General features: G+C 38.6%; 2 protein-coding genes across 3 annotated transcripts in view; both read left to right on the top strand.

The window, feature by feature from the left end:
- The window catches only part of LOC107710232 (protein sel-1 homolog 3-like), a 10,104-nt gene extending 4,134 nt beyond the window's left edge, over positions 1–5,970 (top strand). The window contains exons 4-12 of the mRNA XM_016514968.1: positions 638–759; positions 1,062–1,177; positions 1,791–1,855; positions 2,251–2,374; positions 2,501–2,630; positions 2,955–3,092; positions 3,168–3,391; positions 5,738–5,854; positions 5,965–5,970. Coding sequence (XP_016370454.1) covers positions 638–759; positions 1,062–1,177; positions 1,791–1,855; positions 2,251–2,374; positions 2,501–2,630; positions 2,955–3,092; positions 3,168–3,391; positions 5,738–5,854; positions 5,965–5,970 — 1,042 coding nt within the window. The remainder of the gene's footprint in view (positions 1–637; positions 760–1,061; positions 1,178–1,790; positions 1,856–2,250; positions 2,375–2,500; positions 2,631–2,954; positions 3,093–3,167; positions 3,392–5,737; positions 5,855–5,964) is intronic.
- A 27-nt stretch (positions 5,971–5,997) lies between these two features.
- Positions 5,998–16,372, top strand: LOC107710235 (protein sel-1 homolog 3-like). 2 transcript variants are annotated; one of them, XM_016514972.1, is made up of 13 exons: positions 5,998–6,118; positions 7,156–7,278; positions 8,140–8,280; positions 8,480–8,542; positions 8,630–8,806; positions 10,155–10,282; positions 10,511–10,594; positions 12,683–12,764; positions 12,861–12,936; positions 13,334–13,428; positions 13,896–14,023; positions 15,541–15,716; positions 15,920–16,372. In XM_016514972.1, the coding sequence occupies exons 1-13, from the start codon at positions 6,011–6,013 to the stop codon at positions 16,144–16,146; spliced, it is 1,608 nt and encodes a 535-aa protein (XP_016370458.1). In that variant the 5' UTR covers positions 5,998–6,010; the 3' UTR covers positions 16,147–16,372. The 2 variants fall into 2 exon arrangements, with proteins under 2 accessions (XP_016370458.1, XP_016370457.1); XM_016514971.1 differs by lacking the exon at positions 5,998–6,118 and adding an exon at positions 6,399–6,533.
- Positions 16,373–18,822: the final 2,450 nt, after the last annotated feature.

The raw sequence follows: 18,822 nt of genomic DNA, 5'->3' as shown, positions 1-18,822 counted from the left end.
ACCTTAGCAATACCCTAGTCGTCACTCGGAATACCTTAGCAACACCCTAGTCGTCACTCGGAATACCTTAACAACACCCTAGTCGTAACTCGGAAAACCTTAGCAATACCCTAGTCGTCACTCGGAATACCTGAGAAATACCCTAGTCGTCACTCGGAATACCTTAGCAACACCCTAGTCGTCACTCGGAATACCTTAGTAACACCCTAGTCATCACTCAGAGTACATTAGCAACACCCTATAATGCTATAGAAACAACTCTGGCAACACCCTTACAATCACACTGAATGTTTAACTGACTCTTAACTACAGCCTGACAACTGTAATTAAAACATTGCTAGACATTGTGGGCCCTATCAACCATAATGCCTACCAACACCCTAGAAACCACTCAGAACACCTTAATAATACTGGGCTAGTTGTAGAACCTCTACATTATCTCTAACACTGCGGTTTTTTAATGGAAATCTCAAATTCCTGTTCTATTCTTTTAGATGCAATATGAGATAACATAACTAACATTACTGTGCTCACTATAAGCACTTCATATGTGCTTACTGTCCTGATGATGTGATGTTGAATTTAAAGAGGGTGTTGGCCCGTCATGTTTGAAGCTCCCATCATCTGCTCTCTGCAGTGTGACGCTGTCAGTGTGGCTGTACTTGCTGAGCTGGTGCAACCAGTCTGTGTGTGGAATAATCAGGCATGTCAATGAACACAGGAACTATGGAAGTCCTCTCATTATGCTGTCTGACACAGGTAAGACAGTCAGGGCGCATTCCATCATATGACCTCACTTCAAGAAAAAACTCTAGCATATATAAAGGAATAGTTCAGCCACGTCTAGAACATTCTAAAATAATAATAAAAACCTGTGTTGCTCAAACCAGTATCTTTTTGCTGTGGAACACAAAATTTTTTTTTTAGCAAAAAGAATGTTTATCTGATGTACATGTTATGAGCTATATTTCAAGCCAGACAATAGCTTTGTATGAGAAACAGAATGAAATACAAGTTGTTATGTACGTGACATGCACGTGTCAATATGTCTTGGTCCTCAGGTGATATAGTGGTGCAGGTGCAATTGGTTGCTGGAGAGGAGCAGGCGTTTACAGCATACGCAGCTTTACCCCTCCATACCTGGATCCGTCTGGACATCTTCTTTCAGGTGTCAGAGGTACATCAGCTATATTCATATGCAGTCATGTGCACTTTTCTTAGATAAGTTACACTCAATACATACTAGGGGTGTAACGGTACACAGAAGTCATGGTTCAGTACGGACCTCGTTGGCATCCTGTTTGCAGACTTATAATATTTCCACACAAATTTTGGGAAATTAATGCAGTTTGTGTTCAATTCTGGAATAGAGATCAGCCAAAATGAAACTAAAAACCAAATTTTTCTGAATCATAGCCGCTCGACCGGTGCATCTCTGGAACCCCAAAACTTTCCCACACTGCTCATTTAAAACAAGCAGGCAGTTCTTTGAGCTTTTATGTGTTATCTGAACTCGCCGTTCTTGTTTTGGGTTGTTACATAGATCGTCTCTTCTTCTGCTCTTTCCTGTTTTGGAGGTTAGCATTACATTACTTCTAGATTGATTGCCTATGACTGAATGTATTCGTCGTCTGACTGCATGAACCAAACCGTGACGTCCATACCGTGACCGCTTGGGACAAATACATGTACCGTTACACCCCTAATACATACAGAGGCACAACTGATGAAGCAACATTTATGTGTGAATGTAGAAGAAACTGAACTCTTGGCTGTTTTTCTCATGTCAGGCAAAACTCACAATTACAAAGATCTTACCCGCAGGAAAGACTTTGGAGATCACTCATCTTTTTGAGTAAGTCCCAACATCACATCTACACAAAAAAATAAAAAATAAAAACAAAATAAAATAAAAAATACTGGGTTCGATTCCCACAGAAAGTGTTGTTTCCAGTAAAATAATAATATTCATATAATATAATATTAATTTAACCAATAAATAAATTGAATAAAATATTAAGATATTGTTTTCAGAGAATAAAATATAATTCTAATTAATGTAAGTATATTGTCTTGTTCCAATGACAATTTTTTAGGCAAGGTTTTAGGCAAACGTCCAACTAAATTTATTTATGTATTTATTCATGTATTTATTTAGTGTTTTTTTTAACTTTCTACAACCATTTTTTTTATAGTGTAGTTCATGTTAAGTGAAACCTCTTTCTTTCTTTCTTTCTTTCTTTCTTTCAGTTTTCGTCAGCCAGTTCAATTAAATGACACATCAGGATATTTTGTGATTGGTGGATGCAGCTACATGCAGGGGATTCATGGCTATATTGGACCAATCAAATACTATCGTTTAGGCTCAGAATATGTGAGTCCTCTCTTATCAATAGATAAATGCATATAAAAAAAATATTGTGTGTGAATAATAATCACATGAAGCAGCATACATTCAGACATTCTTATGCGATAATATCTTATATAATTTCTATTCAAGGTGACAAACCCCCTGTCCCCTGTTAGGACGCTAAAGGAGCTGGACAGACTCCACAGACACTGTGAGGAAATGAGACGGGTTACTGAAGACTATCTGCAAGCATTGAGACAAAACCGAGACATCTCTAGAGGTCAGTTAATATGAACTTGACCATAATAGATCAAATACCAAATGATTTGGTATAATCACCTCCCATAACATTACAAAGTTTGTTTTTGCGATTCATTTTCACGCACTGAGGAGCAAGTACTTTATTATGTAGAAAAAAGAGCTTTGTTATGAAGCTCTTATTAAAGAGTTTGTTATTAATGGCAACAAACTTGGTATGCTGGAGTACCAGCTTAAACGGCTTTTGAGAGTGTTGGCTCTTCAAAATGTACAAACAATGTAAACAATGACAACGTTTTAATTTTGGGTGAACAGTTCCTAAAGACTTTGTGTTTTTGGTCATCAGATGTTTGTGAGTGTTTTTATGGAGACATTAAGAGGAAGTTTGATCGTAGGAAATGTACACAAACTTGGTCGTGGGACCAGCAAAGAAGATTCAACCTCACCCTGAGGCTTCTAGAAGAACACCAGGAGCTCATAACAGGTAGCAGTGGTTTAATGTGGTCCTTTATAATGTGAGCTATGATGATTTTGGTGGAAAAGTTCCTCTGTTCCTCAGGTCTGTGCAACAGCAGCAGACATTTGCTATGTCTAGGCCGAGTGATTTACCAGGATGCGGTAAAGACAATAGCTAAAGCAGAGGAATCTGCCGGCGGTCTGGATCTCCTGTCCACTATTATTCAGCAGCTTCAGGTGTCCTCCTGCTGGGGTCACCAGCACGCCTCTCTTCTGCTCGCTACCCTGCACCTGGCCGGCCTGGGTGTCCCGGTGGACCTGGAGCAGGTGGGAACCAGAACACCTGAGCATTCAACAGCCATTATAAAAGAGCCATGCAGTGGAAGCGTAATTCATCTTGAAGTCCACCTGAAATCAAAATTGACCATATTTACATTCTTAAAGGGATATTTCACCCAAAAATTTAAATTCTGTCATCATGTACTCCCCTCACGTCATTCCAAATCCGTAAGACTTTCGTTCATCTTCAGAACACAAATGAAGTTATTTTTAATGAAATCTGAGCGATTTCTGTCCCTCCATTGACAGTCAATGCAACTACCACTTTGACGCTTCAAAATGTTCATAAAGAGATTTTAAAATGAATCCATATGAACAGAACTTTTTAGTCCAAATTTTCTGAAGAGACTCGATCACTTTATATGATGAACAAATTGAATTTATGCTTTCATTCACATCAAATACACAAAATAATGTTCTTTTTAGCAACATCATATGACCCCTTTAATCAACGCACACATAAGTTATGGCAAACAGAAGATCAAGCATGTTTGCTTGATGAACCAGTGAGGTTTATTCTCATGCGCTACCAAGTGTGTCGCACACGTCCTGAAAAGTGAAGCCAAAACATTTCGACCGCCATCTGGTGGCTGGCTGCAGTATAGGTCATAACCTCACCCTCTCTATGTAAACAAATGGGGGGTAAGCCAAACTGAAAAATCGAATTACACTTACCCAAAGATGGTTTCCATCATTTTAGGTAGTTCTTATCACACTGACGTACGTTCAAGTGTTCGTTTTTCTAATAAGTTCGTTTTCTGCGCAGTCTTTGGCTCCAAATGAGTTATTACTGTGCAGACACAGGCTCCAAATGACGTCATTGGCGCAAGATGACAGTGGCCATACTGGGATGTTTTGGCTTCACTTCTCAATAGTGGACGGAAGTGGAGACGCTTCGTCCATCTTTTTTTTACAGTCTATGTGTGTTACGCAGCACAAGAACCAATGAGGATTGTTTTCTGTGGAAGGCAGACAGGGCCAAAACTCTTTACATGGAGCGTGTGAAATGTCACCGTATCAACATGCACTGTTTGTCCGCTTTAATACTGGTTTCTTTTGTATGTGTAGACACGCACATTCTGGCCTTGTTAAGGCATCAGTTTGTGCCTTAGTACGTGTAAAGAGGCACAGTTTTACCATATTAAGACAATGAATTTGAATGTATCTCTCAACGCACACATTCTGGTGGTGTTTGAACATGTGATACTTTATAAAGCAGACCTACCTCGAGATTTACCCACATATTAATTCTTTCTTTAGATTATTGCAGCATTGCTTTACTGATATCTACTGTGCTAAATTAATTAATGTTATAATGTAAATGAAGACTTTACTACCCGAGAAAGTACGCTGAACTAAACAACTAAAAAGGAAATTAAAAACCATGTCATAAGACTGTCATCACACACACCGTACCAATACATTATCCCTCATAAACAAATATAACGTCTGATGTTTGCATGCGTACCATTACCACGTTCTTCATTAATAAACATGATGTCTGATGTTTGTGTGTGTATATACCACCATACCATCGCATCACATATGCAAATATAGTCTCAGATACAGCAACTTCATTGTCTGCTGTGTGTGTTGTGGCATTAATGCAGACAAACAGTGTGTTGACCATCAAATTTCACTGTTTAAAGAGTTTTGACCCCATCCACCTTCCATAGTTTTTGTGTGTCAAGCAAGTTTTGTTGAGCTTCTGTTTGTTCGCTGATCAATGTTTATGTATTTAATTTTAAAAGACTACTTGTGAACAAACTTGTGAACAAAGTGGTAGTAGCATTGACTGTCAATGGAGTGACAGAAATCTCTCAGATTTCATAAAAACATTTGTGTTCTGAACATGAATGAAAGTCTTACAGGTTTGGAACAACATGAAGGTGAGTAAATGATGACAAATTTTTTATATATTCTTGATTTTATTGCGAATGATACATCAGTGCACAATTTTCCAAACAGAAAATGTTTGCCTCCATAATCTTTCATCTGAATTGCTTAACTAACTAATAACTGCCTCTAAAAACCTCTTTCTCTTTGGATGACGTCACCTAGTCTTATCGATAGGCTAGCATATTAATGGTAACCGTTAGCCCAATAGCTATTTAAGCATTGTTTTAGGCTAGTGTTGTAGCCTTTCTTTTGTTTTATGTTGACTTGAGTAGTAATTTGATAAAAAGCTACAAAACCAGAGACACTGCAATAGAAGCAAGGACAAGAGCTACAGGAGAAACACAGACACAGGGCCGCCAGATACACATGTTGATTGATACAGCAATAACAGCGTCAAAGTTTGACCTTGAACTGTTGATAACATCTTTTTCTCAGGGTCATGTCTATAGTTTGATAGGCGGTGTCTCTGATGACCGTCTCGCTCTGATGCATTTGGGATACAAGCACATGCAGGGTCTGGACGGTTTCCCCAAAGACCAGAACACAGCAGAAGTGACTCAGTGTTTAAATTCAACGCACCTGGCTGGCATTATGAAAACCCATGTGAAAGACTTGGGCTTCGTTTTGGATAGTGAACTAAAGATGAAAAAACAAATAAACAGTGGTGAGATCTTGTTTTTTTTTCTGATGCATTTGGGATACAAGCACATGCAGGGTCTGGACGGTTTCCCCAAAGACCAGAACACAGCTTACGGGTACTACGCCAACATCGGCAAACAGACCAGCATCGACCGTGATAAAGTACAAGACTCTTTGGTGAGTTACACATTTATGTACTGAGATGAGCAATGCATGCAAATGTGTTATTTTAATTCTGCTTGATCTTAGTGCGGCATTCGATATGGTAGACCATAGGATTTTAATTGAGTGCCTTGAACATTGGGGCGGCCTAAAAGGCAATGTGCTGAAATGGTTTGAATCTTATCTTACGGATAGGTCTTTTTCAGTGAGAGTTGGGAACTGTAATTCTTCAAGATTACATCTTCCTTGGGGAATTCCACAAGGGTTGATAGGCTGTGTCTCTTATGACCGTCTCTCTCTGATGCATTTGGGATACAAGCACATGCAGGGTCTGGACGGTTTCCCCAAAGACCAGAACACAGCTTACGGGTACTACGCCAACATCGGCAAACAGACCAGCATCGACCGCGATAAAGTACAAGACTCTTTGGTGAGTTACACATTTATGTACTGAGATGAGCAATGCATGCAGATGTGTTATTTCTCTTGTTTTTATTATTGGGGCAGAAAAAAAAAAAAAAAAACATTACAATAACTGTTTTATTACATGGCAAGCTTAATTGATGCTGCCATATGGTAAAACCTCAAGAACATTTTTAGTAGTTACAACATTTGACAATGAAATCAAAAATTCTGTTGAAAAATGTTTTTCAAAACATTGTTTTTCAAACAAACTTAAACACAAAGATTGCATTTCTACCAGAAAGACCATATCAATTTAGAATGTTATTTAGTGAAACATACTAAATTCTTCATAATTCCATTAATTCAGTTTAACAAACATGCTTGTCTAAATTAGGCACTAAATGAAATTTGGTTTTAGTCATGAAAATGCAGTTAATTTGAATACAGAACCTAAAGGATTTCAATTTGCAAATGCTCATTTGCATAATAAAAAAGTGGCTCAGTATCTTGTTTATCAGCAAGCACAGTCAAATATTTAGAAAAATGACACTCCTGAAGTGTGTTATGTTGGTTGTTATTGAAATATTGGAACTGTCTGATTGTTTTGATGTGAAGTAATCTTGTCTAAATGTGTCTCTTCTCTGCAGCAAACTCTCACAGAACATGTTCATTTAAACAATGACAATGAACTCCACACTCAAACGGGCGAGCTGGGTGACATTGTGCAGTATTTGAAACACCAGGCTGACAGAGGAGATGTAGAGTCTCAGGTGTTCACTTTTTATCCTCACTTTCTCATGATCTCTCTTTGTCTTTGGGTATCTCTCAAGTTAAACTTGAAATTTTGACTTCAATTCTTCTGGTTTAGGAAATGTAGTGAGGGTTTGTTGAAGTGGATGAAGATCTGGGGCCAGATTCACAAAAAGAATTAAAGTCTTCTAAACTGTTGCCTTCTTATTTTCTAATTTCTAAAAATGTTAAGAATATAGTGCATTTACAAAAATACTTAAGCATTAAGAATTCACATTTTTGAAAAGAATGTTCTGAAAAGTCATTGTAAATTATTTCTTAAAGATTGGATAAACTCCAATTTGTTTAAAATTCTCATAGGGAAAGCCTGTAATTTTATTCTTGAGAAAAAACATATAGGGCCTATATCAAAGAAAATATTTGAGAACTTTCAAGAAGTGCATGTAGGAGCTTTCTTAAGAATGTCATAAAAACTAGAACTGGGGCCCAGGGTCTACGACAGATATTTACATTTCTTTGGAAACTTTATTTTCAGTTTATTTTCAGTTTAAGATGAATGAATGAATGAATGAATGAATGAATAGATATACTTTCGTGACTTTGTGACCCCACTTTGTGTTTGTGCAATAATTCTAAACAAAACTACAAAGGTTATGTAAAAATATGACAGGATGAAAAGCTACTCTTTATACTAATAATTTCTCATTAAAAGCCAAATCATGTTCAAAACCGAAGATGATAACGACAACCTGGGTTTTATGGAATATGGTAACACAATGTCCCCATAATGGTACAGATAATTGTCAGCAAAGGTACCTTTTGTTTCTTCATTTGAGATTCTCAGCTGTTGTAACACGGTTGTGGGCTGGTGTTTCTTGTAGAAAACTCTGGCCAGGATGCATCTTTGGGGCAGTAACGGGGTGGAGAAAGACATTCCCGCAGCAGTCATGTGGTATACCAGAAGCGCCCTGCAGATGGTCGATCCCACCGCCATGTACGACTACGCCATTCTTCTTCTGAAGGTGATCCACGGGTTATATGGAAATCTCTTGAGCCATATCTTTTAGCTTTTGCATTGTAAAAAGGGCACACATGCTTGTTTTGTATAAGTAGAAACTCCTGACACAAGATTAGGAAAATAAATGTAAAATGGTGTATCTATAGATACTTTCAAGACTGGCCGTCATGTAGAAACAACTGCTTGCTTTTGTGCTTGAACAGGGCACAGGAGTGAAGAAGAACCGGACGCTTGGCCTTGAGCTTCTGGAGAAAGCTGCCGACATGGTGAGCGCACGAGTATCAGCGCGTGTGTGTGTGGTTGTGTGTGGAAGTGTTGTGATTTCTATAATGGGCCATATGTGTTTTTCTCAGGGTTCTGTAGAAGCTCTGAATGGCCTCGGATGGTACTACAGTACCATAGTAAAGGATGGAAGAAAGGCCTTTCGATACTTTGAGTTAGCGGCTCAGAACGGCAGTTCTGATGGGCTCTTCAATGTGGGCGTCTACCAGTTAAATGGTGACAATCCTGACAAACCAGACAGGAATGAGGTCAGAGGTCGCACATTTAAAGGAATAGTTCACCCAAAAATGAAAATTCGCTGTTAATATATTCACCCTCAGGCCATCCAATATGTAGGTGACTTTTTTCAACAGTAGAAGAGAAAAGAAGATTTTTTAGCTGAAACCTGGTGATTCATATAATGCAAGCCAGTAGCTGCCCACTTTTGATAATTAAAAAAAGCATATCAAGGAACACAAAATTAATGCCTGTGGCTCCTGATGATATATTGAGGTCTTATGAAGCGAAACGATCGGTCTGTGCAAGAAACTGAACATTATTTACAACATTATTACCTGTAATCCAGAGCCTCAGGCAACAGGGAAATATGAGTCTTTTCCATGAACTGGTTCTTCGGTCCGAGTCGGAACTATTTTCTCAGTTCAGTGACTGTTGGAATAACTGGATCGCTGAGTTTGGGAAAAACCAGCATCAAAGGTTCATATACGCCTGTATTTTGGCTCATGTCTGAAAGTGAGTTTTGATTGAGTAACTTGATTAAAAAAAGCATATCAAGGAACACAAAATTAATGCCTGTGGCGCCTGATGATATATTGAGGTCTTATGAAGCGAAACGATCGGTCTGTGCAAGAAACTGAACATTATTTACAACATTATTACCTGTAATCCAGAGCCTCAGGCAACAGGGAAATACGAGTCTTTTCCATGAACTGGTTCTTCGGTCCAAGTCGGAACTATTTTCTCAGTTCAGTGACTGTTGGAATAACTGGATCGCTGAGTTTGGGAAAAACCAGCATCAAAGGATCATATACGCCTGTATTTTGGCTCATGTCTGAAAGTGAGTTTTGATTGAGTAACTTGTAGATATGTGCTGCTTGAGCCGAGAACTGTTTCAGACACTTCAGTCCGATTTGGTGACCTGGTTCAACTAGTTCACCAAAAAGAACCACTTCAAAAGAATGATTAATTCACAAACCGAACATCACTCCGGACCGTTTGCCTGAGGCTCTGGATTACAGGTAATAATGCTGTTAATAATGTTCAGTTTCTTGCACAAACCGATCGTTTCGTTTCATAAGACCTCAATATATCATCAGGAGCCACAGGTGTTAATTTTGTGTTCCTTGATATGCTTTTTTTAATTATCAAAAATGGGCAGCTGCTGACTTGATTTTATGAATCATCAAAGAACAGAATTTTAGCTAAAAATCTTCTTTACTGAAAAAAGTCACCTACATCTTGGATGGACTGAGGGTGAGTAAACTAACAGCAAATTAAAATTTTTGGGTGAACTATGCCTTTAACCTTCAATGGATAGTTACAGTTTAACATTTTATGGCTTGAGTTTACAGTGTATTGATCACAATGCTTTTACAGACTGCTGCATTCCACTACTTCTTGCATGCGGCTCAGCGGGGTCACGTGGACGGCGCTGTGCAGTCGGCATTGTTTCTCTCCACTGGAGCCGTACAAGGAGTGCCAAGAGATCAAGACAAAGCTGTGCTGTATGTCAGTCTCATATATCCTTCTACCTGAACTCTTCTCTTAACAATCCTTCAATGACTTCAATAAGTACAACTGCCACCACACATGGACTGATCATTTACTGGAAAAGCAGTGACAAGTTTGACAGATTTGACAAAACATCTAAATGCAAATGTCAGGGTCATCTGATGGATAGATCAGTATTTAATATGTTTTTCTCTTTTTGTTGGGTTTCTCCGTTTCTTCAGGCTGTTGAAGCGAGTCAGTGAGATGAATGGGCACCTGGGCTTCGTGGTTAAAGACGCTCTTCAAACTTATCAAAGAGGATCATGGTGAGATCTATCCCTTCATACTGTACATCTATCAATCCATCCATCCATCCATCCATCCATCCATCCATTTCTTTATTCATCCATCCATCCCTTCTTCCATCCATCCATCCATCCACCCATCCATCTGTCCCTTCATTCATCCATCCATCCCTTCACCTCTCCATCCATCCCAAAATCCATCCACGCCTTCCATTCATCCGTCCATCCCTTCATACATCCATTCATTCAACATCCATCCACCCGTCCGTCCGTCCCTCCATCCATTTATCCATTCACCTGTCCATCTATCCATCCATCTATCCATCCATCCATCCATCCCTTCACCTCTCCATCCATCCCAAAATCCATCCACGCCTTCTTCCATTCATCCGTCCATCCCTTCATACATCCATTCATCCAACATCCATCCATCAATCCATCCATCCACCCATCTATCCATCCATCCATCCATCCATCCACCCATCTATCCATGCATTCACCTGTCCTTTCATCCATCCATCCATCCATCCATCCAACCGTCCGTCCATCCATCCATCCATGCATTCAACTGTCCATCCATCCATCCACCCGTCCGTCCGTCTGTCCATCCATCCATCCATGCATTCACCTGTCCTTTCATCCATCCATCTATCCATCCATCCAACCGTCCGTCCATCCATCCATCCATGCATTCAACTGTCCATCCATCCATCCACCCGTCCGTCCGTCCCTCCATCCATTTATCCATTCACCTGTCCATCTATCCATCCATCTATCCATCCATCCATCCATCCCTTCACCTCTCCATCCATCCCAAAATCCATCCACGCCTTCTTCCATTCATCCGTCCATCCCTTCATACATCCATTCATCCAACATCCATCCATCAATCCATCTCCGTCCGTCCGTCCATCCATCCATCCACCCATCCGTCCATCCATCCACCCATCCGTCCGTCCGTCCGTCCATCCATCCATCCACCCATCCGTCCATCCATCCACCCATCCGTCCGTCCGTCCGTCCATCCATCCATCCATGCATTCATGTATCCACAGTGTTGGATAGTTGATAATTGATTACATAACCAGATTCCAGAAAATAAATACTTGTAATTAGATTATATTACATTTTAAAAATAATCATAATCAGACTACAGTTACATTTTTATTAATTACATGACTACTTAATATTCACAAAACAGCAGAAAATTATTCATAATTCATTGATTCACTCTAATTCTTCTTTTGTATCTTTTGTCTTTTCCTATTTGATTATATATATATTCATCTTCCGGTTTTGTAGAAATGCACACACAGATTGACCACTAGTCAGACGGTTACAATTATTTATATTATTTATTTCTTTTCATTTAACATTTTTAAGATTTAATTAATTATTAGCTTTTCGTTAATTTACAAACCCCCTGCAATTATTTTGCAAACCACTGGAAACCCCGATGTAATGTAATGTTTAATGTGCTTCATGACAAAAAATGGAATATATTTTTTTCTCTTTAAATTTTTAGATCAATATGGTACAAGAATATACTATTTAGATCAATGTGATAAATGAATTAGGTCAAAAGTAATCTGAAGGTAATCAAATAGTAGTCAGATGCTGTATTACCTAAAATGTGTTAATGTAATGGATTACATTACTAACTACAATTTTCATCTTGTAATTTGTATTCAGTAAGTAATCTACTCAGCACTATCCATCCATCCATCCATCCCTATATGCATCCATCCATTTATCCATTTCCTGGATAAAACCCTTGAGATGTACTGTCTTGTATTCGAGGGGGTCATATGACTTGACAAAACTTCCGAAAACACACAAGTCAAATGGGCCCCTTTTAGAGAGGCTGCTCACTGCAGAGCCAATAGGTGGAGCTAGACACTTCGAACCACACCTCACCCATAACCCTATCCTTAAACATAACTCCACCCATTAGGCTCTCAGAGATGGAGCTGGATACTTCTTTTTTGCCCATAAATATTTTAAAGGAATTAAGAACCAGCACATTATTGAAAATAACTTTTTTTGTGTGTTACACAGAAGAAAAAGTAATATTTCTGAATGTTTGTGTGACTTTTTTGTCTGTTCAAGGCATGAAGCGTTGGTGAAATATGCCATGCTAGCAGAAATTGGTCTCGGTGTGGCACAGCACAATGCTGCCCATCTGTGCGAGGTGAACAGTGTCTCAAAATCTGCCAGTCCAACCATCTCAAGCCTATAATTTCCTGACTGTTGTTTTTTTACCCCATTGTTTCATGTGTGTTTCTAGGTGTTAGGTCACAGTTCTGCCTGCCAGTGGAGGTACCACAACTACTCCACCTACAATCACATCCCTCTGGAAGTTGGTGAGCCCCTGCAGAGCAGTGACACTAACATACAGCTACTTCTCTTTTATGGCTTTGCCTCAATTCATTCACATTTTATTTAATATTTTTATTTATTTATTTTTACCCTGATCTGTGATGAACAAATGTAATTTCTACCACATCTCAAATCACGTTTCATTCTGAAGTGGAAATGACGGTTGTGGAATAAAATGTCATTTCGTATCCAGCATTTTGTGCATCCAAAATATACACAGTTCAAAATATTTACAAATTACAGCCTGATTTTAAATGATGCACAATAAAAATATTTGGTGCCCCAGTGATATTTACATGTTACAGCCATAATAATTATCTTGGTCCACCTCCCTCTCTCTCTTTCTGCCTTTATATACTCCTGTTTCTCTGCCTTCTGCAGGTTTGTTGCGGATGGGGGATTATTACAGTGAACTAGCTGATGTGGTGAAGGCCATGCACATGTACAGTACAGCAGCAGTGCATGGTAGTGCTCAGGTACACACACACACACACACACACACACAGACACACACAGGTTTCCATGTTTTATGGGGTCATTCCATAGGTGTAATGGTTTTTATACGGTACATACTGTATTATCTCCTTATCCTAACCCTACCCTTAAACCTACCCCTCACACAAAACATTCTGCATTTTTAGATTTTCAAAACACTTCATTCTGTATGATTTATAAGCAGTTTTCCTTGTGGGATCCCCAAAAATTTCAAAATTTACTGGTATTACTATACATGTGGGGATATTTGGTCCTAATAACATAGGGAATACCAGGCACGCACACACACACACACACACACACACACACACTGTCCAAAGCAGACTCTAGATTTTGGAATCCTACAGAAATCTAAATGCATCAACATCAAATCAAATGTCTTCTTTAGAATATATATTTTTAAATTCAATGTATGCATGTGCTGATAATAGTTTGTGTGAATCGTCAGGGCCTCTTTAATCTGGCCATGTTAATTGAAGATGGTTATGACGTTCCTGACATCATTCTGGATCAGATGGGACTCTCAGCAGCACACAGTGTGAGCCGGAGCGCTGTGGTGGCAAATCTATTATCCAGGTTTGTGTGCTTTATGCTGTCTGACATTTGCTTGTTAGTTTCTCATGTGTTTATTGAAGAAAGCTCTTGAGCTCTGCGGTTGCTTTGAATTATGCAAAACATGGTGCAAAACAAGTGTATGTGTATGTTGTGCATTGCTTCGTGAAATATTGTCAAAACCTTCGGGATGCTTGTATACTTGTTGGCCTGAAAATATAATATATTATTCAGTGGTGGTTGATCCCCCCCCTCCCCCTCATTATTCATGTAGCATTGGTATTTGTTACAGTATGGTATGTGTCTGTACATAGTTATTCAGCTATAGCTATAGTAGCGTAACCTAAAGTATATAGGCCAAATTTATGAAAGTGTCCTTATAGTAAAATCTCTAAAACTAGTAAAAAGTGAAGATTTTGTACAAATTTGAAGAACCTTGATTACGAACAAAATTAAAAGACATTCGCATCACATTTGTCTTCTGTGTGTGACAATAGACACCATTATAATACAAAAGCTTTCTGTTTGAAATAAACGCTGTTCCTTTGAAATTTCAAATCATCAAAGAATCCTGAAAAAAAAGTATCACGGTTCCACAAAAATATTGAGCAACACAACTGTTCTCAACACTGATAATAATCAGAAATGTTTCTTAAGCAGCAAATCAGCATATTAAAATGATTTCTGAAGGATCACGTGACACTGAAGATTGGAGTAATGATGCTGAAAATACAGCTTTGATCACAGGAATAAATTATAGTTTAAAATATAGTGAAATACAAAATTATTTATTTATTTAATTATTAGTTATTTAAAATTGCAATAATATTTCACAATATTTCTGTGTTTTTACTGTATTTTATCAAATAAATGCAGCCTTAAACATTTTTTAAAAATCTTACGAACCCAAACTTTTGACAGGTAATATTTGTCACACATTTGTGGAACTTGAAAGTATTTAGTATGGTTTTGGAATATGGATGCTAGGCTATCATATTATTGGTTAATTAACCTTAACTGTCACCGTCCCACCTTGTGGGGCGCTTGGCGCTCTTTTTGATACTTACATTTTTTGAAAAAATTCCACTTTTGCGATAATCTGCTGATTTTTCCAAAGTGTTCATAAATTACAACAATTTAAGTTTGGATAGTGCACCTGCATGCCTATTTAAAAAAATGGGGGGTGACAGTTAAGGGGTTAAAATGTTTAATGCTTTTTATTTTTACATAATTTTAGATATTTTATTCTGTATATTATGTTTTAGAAAATATGTTATTAATAAGGTCTTTTCTGCTGGAAAAAAAAAATAGTTTTAGTGACAGAAAGTTTAATTTTATGTAAACAGTTTTTCCTTGGAATAAAATGCGCCAGTAAATCATTCACAAAAAGACTAGTAATGTGCACTAAAAAAGTAAACAGGGCCCATTCTCAATTCATGTTGACTTTAAGAACAATGCCAGTCAATGGAAGTCAAGTACAAGCGAACGCACCTGTTTGTGTGTGCACAGGTGCATGAATCTGCTCTCTCTTCCTCCTGCAGGTGCAGGGTGTTTGAGGAGGGGGACGTGACTCCATGCTCATTAGTCCTGTGGAGGATGGAGTTGATGCGAGCGTGGAGAGACTTCACACACAGCTCTGTTCAGCTGCCGCTGGCCGGCGGGATTTTCGCCTCACTCATGGTTTTTGTATTTGCTGTGCTGTTACGAACTCTTCTGGGTAAAACATCCACCACCACTAAAACAGACATTTTTCATGATAATTTCCACCCTCTCACTCCAAAAAAGATCAAAGTGGTCCATATGACTACAGACATGTTAAAATATCGAGTCAGCTGAAAAATGATTAATCAGTCAATTGATTTAGAAACCTATTAACTAAGTCATTTTAGTTTCTTACACTTTCATTTGTTTTACCATCAGCATGTTACTCTGCACTGTACCTGTCAGCCAGCCAATCATCAGAGAGACACGGTGAACTTGGCGGGCAAGAAATCAGCGACAGTCCAATGGAAACCAGAACAGAGAATCAACAGCCTACAGTTTCACACAATCCCCTTTCAATGCAGGAAACATCTGATTTAGTCGTGACAGTGACTGGAGTGTGTGTGTGTCTCATCTTTATGATGTTCATTTCCCATCTGCTTTGAAAAGAACATAAGACTGTGCTTCAAGAAGTTACACATTAACGGTCACTATCAATCGACACTCTTCAACTCAGGTTACTGCAACTGAACCAGTATAAATGGCTTTGGATAAAAGCATGAACAAAATGGCTAGTCAGTTTTGCAGTAACCTGTGTTGTTCATCTACTTTCTTTAGGTGAAATAATGTTTGAACACTTGAATGTTTGCAGTGCAAATAAATGCCACATGACACGTGACGGTTCTCTTCCTGATGTCTTTCATCTGAATAGCTACAGTCTGTTTCATACTGCACATGAAAGCAGCATGTGTGTTTTTACAGTTCACACTGAGAGCAGAAAACACATCGACATGTCTTTTACAATATAGGGTTTCGAGAAGCAACATAACAGAATACTATTTTTATTAACTCAGATGAATTAGTATTTGGATATAAATGTGTCTGTCCTTCTTTCATAAGATTTCACACCTATTAAGTTTAACTCTGGTTTAAGGGCTTCTCTGACTCTCTTTACGTGTGAAAGTAGACAAGTCTGTTATGAAGCACGAGAGGGCGCCACAGCTCAGGATTAGCTATCTGAGCTTGAGTCATATTTGTTTTTTGTCTTGAGATTATGCACCTATTCTCATCTTGACTTCTTTCTTTTTCTGCACAAGAGATTGCAAGAGATTATTTTGGGATACTTCTGCATCCTTGAAAGGTGGGTCACGATTCACTGCCATTAAATGAACCTATATTTCTCCTTTTGTGTTCCAAAAAACAAAGCCAATCAGATTTGAGGACCAGAAAGAACTGTTGTATAAATATATATAATTGATTATTTATGATGCCAATAATGAATGAGGCCTATAAATGGGTTCAAACAAGAGTGTACCTTATTAATTATTGCCATTATAAATTTAAAATGAGGCTGTGAGGGATAGATTTACAGTCTTTATAATGGTACTGAAAATAAGAATCATAATTTTAGAAACTCACAACTTTCAAAATTTTTTCTGCATAGCCTTCCATGCATTTATTTGAAAGACGTTTTGTCTGCTGAACAATTGGCATGCTGTTAAACAACAGTACAACCCACTGAATGCACTGTACACAGCCTCATTTTCATTCCTGTCAAAAACAAAATATAGTGCTACCCCGACTAAGGTCTATATCTTAATAAAAATTAATTAACAGCATATTGCAGTTACTGACAGCATTTGCCACTTGTGGGAAGACGAATTTTAAGAGAATTTATGATGCTTATTTTATAGTATGGTTGTATTAGGCATGTCAAGTATGACATGCTATTTGTCCTTTTGACATTATTGTGATTTTTTTTTTCTTTTAATGTGGGGTGACATGTTAAAACATGTATAGCCTGCCTATCTGATATATAACTCTCAAGAATTATATCAGTTAGTTACTTAAAGGGGTCATATATAGTGTTCCTCCCCTCACTTTTTGGGTGATCAATCATCTTTTGAATCATCCCTACACCCCTGTTTGTTTCCCATTTCCATGCCCACTTCTCACAATAGGAGGCCCTGTGAGTAGGCAAATGGATTGGATTTCACTTTTTTAACGTGTAATCTATTAGCTGCTGTAGACTATTCCCTCTCAAAGGTGCTGATAGTGTAATTAGCATATCATACCACGGAACAAAAGAGACAGAACAAAAGTTCTGTCTTGACGTCAAAATCATCAGAGAAATGTTCCACAGCGCCATACAGGATTGATTTCTTAACTGAACTGATAATTTCACAGTTAGATATTTGTCATTAACAAATTTTTAAAATCTTGATGGATAACTCAAAATTTCCATCCAGCCAGGATCACTGACCCATGCAATGCGATCCCCCAGTGCTCCTCTGAAACATCACAAGGGTTGTTTGTCTCATGGACCAACTGGAGGTCAATATATAATGAAGGCCCCCGTTTTGGAGTCCCAACCATGGCTCTGGAAGATCACAGGGGCTGCTGAACTTCCATTGTTGTTGCATGATCATGCATGGATCAAAAGGAGGTGCCCCCTTCAGGAAGCAATGCAAAACTAGAGGACTCTCTCTTTTCATCAAGTAAAGGCCCAGGTATACTTAATTTTTCACATTCCACATAAGCCTTTCAAAGTATATTCTATTGACCGTGAGCACGGATGGAAGCATCCAGTGTGTGCACACTACACACTACTTTCTTTTCAAGTGCTTAGACACTGTGCAGAGACATGAGCGAACTGTGCTGCTGATGAAAATAACATCACACTGACTAAAAAGGGAAGTATACTGGCCCTGTCCCAAGTGACACCCTAAAGACTATGACACACCAAGCCAACAGTCGGCCATCAGCCAACGTCAGGCCATCACCAAGTGTCTGTCAGCTCAGTTTTAGTTGTGTGTACCGCAGCATCGGACTAGTCAGATCCCGTCTACGAGTTCTTTGATGTCAGTTTTGTGTGTCATGGCATTAACCCTCTTTGTCTTTCTTCAAGTCTACACTTTCGACACATAATGATGCTTTGACTGTTAGGTAGAAGTGAGTTGCAGAGCTTACCTCAGTGCGGCCACAAATGTGGTACTTGCATACACCCTTCTGAAAACCAAAATTACAAATGGGACACCCTGCGTTGCAGCCTGGAATTAAACCACACCATGCTGGTTTCGTCTGGCCAGAGGAGAACTGGCCCCCCGACTGAGTCTGGTTTC

This window comes from Sinocyclocheilus rhinocerous, unplaced genomic scaffold (genome assembly GCF_001515625.1).
Source record: "Sinocyclocheilus rhinocerous isolate Xijiao unplaced genomic scaffold, SAMN03320098_v1.1 scaffold1167, whole genome shotgun sequence".
NCBI classification, from domain to species: Eukaryota; Metazoa; Chordata; class Actinopteri; order Cypriniformes; family Cyprinidae; genus Sinocyclocheilus; species Sinocyclocheilus rhinocerous.
This window is presented reverse-complemented; position numbering and strand designations above follow the sequence as displayed.